At 42.4% G+C, this 3,588-nt stretch overlaps 1 protein-coding gene across 1 annotated transcript; it reads left to right on the forward strand.

Moving 5' to 3' along the window:
* LOC106873052 (uncharacterized) lies at positions 1-3,130 on the forward strand. The gene is made up of 3 exons (XM_014920267.2): positions 1-135; positions 587-1,016; positions 1,706-3,130. The coding sequence occupies exons 2-3, from the start codon at positions 631-633 to the stop codon at positions 2,163-2,165; spliced, it is 846 nt and encodes a 281-aa protein (XP_014775753.1). The 5' UTR covers positions 1-135; positions 587-630; the 3' UTR covers positions 2,166-3,130.
* The last annotated feature ends 458 nt before the right edge of the window (positions 3,131-3,588 follow it).

Genomic DNA, 3,588 nt, shown 5'->3' on the forward strand with positions numbered 1-3,588 from the left:
CAGCTGTCTCTGTTGGATGCCTGGGACAGATTTTATGCAAATGCTTGTGTGACTCACTTATGAAACTGGTTGAATCTAGTGTTCAACATTCTCATGTCAACAACTAGACTGAAATATTTCATTATTTTGGTGAAGGTAAGTGTTTCTCTCTCTCTCTCTCTCTCTAAACTATTTCATTTGTTATTACATATTTGTTTTGTTGATTGTGGAACTCTGTTGAAGATGACATCTCTTCTACCAAAACAAATATTTGTTTTTTCCTTCTGTATGTACCATCATCATCATCATCGTCATCGTTTAATGCCTGCTTTCCATGCTGGCATGGGTTGGACAGTTTGGCATGAAGCTGGCGAGGCAGGAGGCTGTACCAGGCCTTATTGTTTGTTCCGGCAGGGTCCTCATGGCTCGATGCCCTTCCTAACACCAACCACCCAACAGAGTGAGCTGAGTGCTTTTTATGTGACACAGGCAAGGTCACACTGCCAGCTCATTACCTTAATTATAATGATGATGATGATGATGATTTTTTTACTCCTCCTCCTCCTCCTACATTTTTGTTATTTTTATCCCTTTTTTTCTTTCCTAGAATGGTTGTGGCGGGACATACCAAATTACATCGACCAAGGCTACATGGATTATCACCCAGGGCCCCGGTCAGGCAGCTCTGCCTGGGGAGACAGCAATGGAACTCTTTGGCTGTTTGATGGTCACACGTTCTGGGACATTCAGTCGGATCGTGACCCCGTGTTGCTGAATGATTTGTGGATTCATCACACCAAGGAAAATATCTGGAAACTCACCCATTCAGGTTGGCAGAGCAGAGCAACGCGGGCCCCACCGTTTCTCGATGCACCAAAGCCTCGCTATGGTTCTGTCTCGTGTGGGCTCCCAGGAATGCTGTTTGTTGTTTACGGTGGGGCCGAGGAGAGTGGGCAAGTACTTAATGACACTTGGGTGTTCTACCAGAAACAAAAACGGTGGATTAATCTGAACAGGGTCCAACAAGATACAACAAGGTAAGGACAAACATAATAGGGTTTTTTTTTTGTTTGGTTTTTAACTTGTGCCATTGTTGTTCCAGACATTCCATTGTTGATTTTTGTGAGGCTAATAAGCAATGTTGGTTTGTTGTTCTTTTTTAAATGACAGGTGGTGGTTTGGCTGCTATTTCTAGTATCACCTATGACTATGTTGACTCCCTTACATTGTCTTGTTATAATGGTAGGAGGGGTGGTGGTGATGGTTACATGGAGTTGTCTCTACCACCACCACCACTTATTCCTGGTAGATTTTCTTTGGATGTCTGTAACCTCAGATATCCATAGAATTTCAATAAGCCATCAAATACTCGAAACCAGTGGTGAGCTCGTAGAATTGTTAGGACGCCAGGCGAAATGCTTAGCAGTGTTTTGTCTGCCAAAATGTTCTGCGTTCAAATTTTGCTGGAGTTGATTAAACTAGTACCAGTCACACACTGGGGTCGATGTAATCAACTTAATCCCTTCGGCCAAACTCGAGGCCTTGTGCTTCCAGTTGACTTTGCTTTTCATTCTTTTGGGGTCAATGTAATTGGTTCATCCACTCTCCCCAAATGGCTGCCCTTGTAGCGAAATTTAAAACCATTATTATTATTATTATTATTATTATTATCATTATTATCATTATTATTATTATTATTATCGTCTTGTGTTTTTCTCTTTTGCAGTTCACCTCCATCTCGACGGTCCTCTGCTGTCTGGTGTTTAAGGGATCGCATGGTCATGTTTGGTGGCCGTGATCAGAGCTCGCTGCTCTCTGATATGTGGACCTTCTCACTAGAAAGCCTTGCTTGGTCCCCAATGCTGCCATCATTGGGACCAGGGAAGCATTCACATCTGCCAAAGGCACGCAGTGATGCCACGACATGGGTTGGCCGTGGAAATAACAATGAGCTCTACATGTTTGGTGGGAATACTGTCGACCCCTTCACCCATCGCAAGCTGAAGAATGCTGGTTACACATCAGACCTGTGGATGTTTTCCCTAGACAATGCAACATGGTCTTGTCTGTCTGGCTGTTTGAATGTTCCTGCATCCGGTTCTCGGTCAAAATTTGATGCACCAAGACCCAGCAGCTCGGACACTGTCCCGAGAAGATTCTTGAACTGTTTAAGGATAAAAGAGTAAAGGGGCAGCGAGTAAGAACCCCGCTTCGGTTATGAATGACCATGGGATTGCACCTAGAAAGTTGCCCTCTGAGGCAAAAGTCCGTTGAAGGTTATTTTATGAAAGTCCAGCAGTCACCCATGCGTTCCGGCCCCTGCCCTCTCCATGTTATCCAAGGGAATGGCAAACGGGGACAGACACAGCTTGGCACCAATGACATTGCAACTCATTTCTACAGCTGAGTGAACAGAAGCAACGCGAAATAAAGAGTTTTGCTCAAGGACACAACATACATCCTGGGAATCGAACTCACTACCTCCTGATTGTGAAGCCGACGCTCTAATCCCTCAGCCATTCGCCCAACTTGACCGAATTCTCAGTTTTCTGCATGTTTTTTACACAAATTCTCGAGTTGTCTCCCTTTGATCGTAATTTTTTTCACTCGATTTTATTCATTAGTCTCGTTCATTCAGCTGACAAAATTGAGCAAAACACTTCATTTCTCGTTTGCTACAGTCCACTCGGCTGGCAAACAGGGCTATTTCCTGCAATGGACTCTATCCTTAGGAATGGATGTTATGGTTTTTGCTGACTTATTCACCATGGAAACAAGATAACAGACCCACCACCACCTCCGTGGGTCCTCGAACTCAAAACAGCATTTAATCACTGCCAATTAGCGAGCAATAAACACAAAACTATGAGCTCCCTCCACTGATCTTTGGTCCTTACGGGGGGGGGGGGTGTAGAGTCACATGATATGGTCCCCTCTAAAGCATACTTGCAGGATCAAGCAGTTAATATTATTTATGAAGAGGTTTGGCAGCTGGCAGAACCGTTGGCACACCGGGTGTAACGCTAAGTGGTATTTCGTCTGCCACTACATCCTGAGTTCAAACTCCGCCGAGGTCGACTTTGTCTTTCATCCTTTCAGGGTCATCTAAATAAATAAATACCAGTTACGCACTGGGGTCGATGTAATTGATTTAATCTCTTCCCCCAGAATTTGAGGCCTTGTACTTCCAGTAGAAAGGATTATTATTATTATTATTATTATTATTATTATTATTATACCTATGAACCAGCATCGTTTGCTTTCTTTCTCAATTAAGATTATGTCTGGTTTCCTATTCTCATGGTCGACCGAATCATAAAATCTTTGCATTATCATTTTCAACGGTGACTTCGGTTTATGGCTGCACCACCTTTTTTGCTCTGTCTGAGGAACAGTTTTTATGATCTCTTTCCAGCTTTATTAACAGAACACATTACTTTACCTCCGGTAATCGAGTACTAATTTTTCCACCTTTGTGGCACATACACAGCCAACTATGTAGATAGATAGATAGATAGACATGTATATATGCATATATGTATATATGCATATATGTACATATGCATATATATATATATATATATATATATATATATATATATATATATA

The sequence above is a fragment of the Octopus bimaculoides genome, unplaced genomic scaffold (genome assembly GCF_001194135.2).
Source record: "Octopus bimaculoides isolate UCB-OBI-ISO-001 unplaced genomic scaffold, ASM119413v2 Scaffold_32504, whole genome shotgun sequence".
Lineage (NCBI taxonomy): Eukaryota > Metazoa > Mollusca > Cephalopoda > Octopoda > Octopodidae > Octopus > Octopus bimaculoides.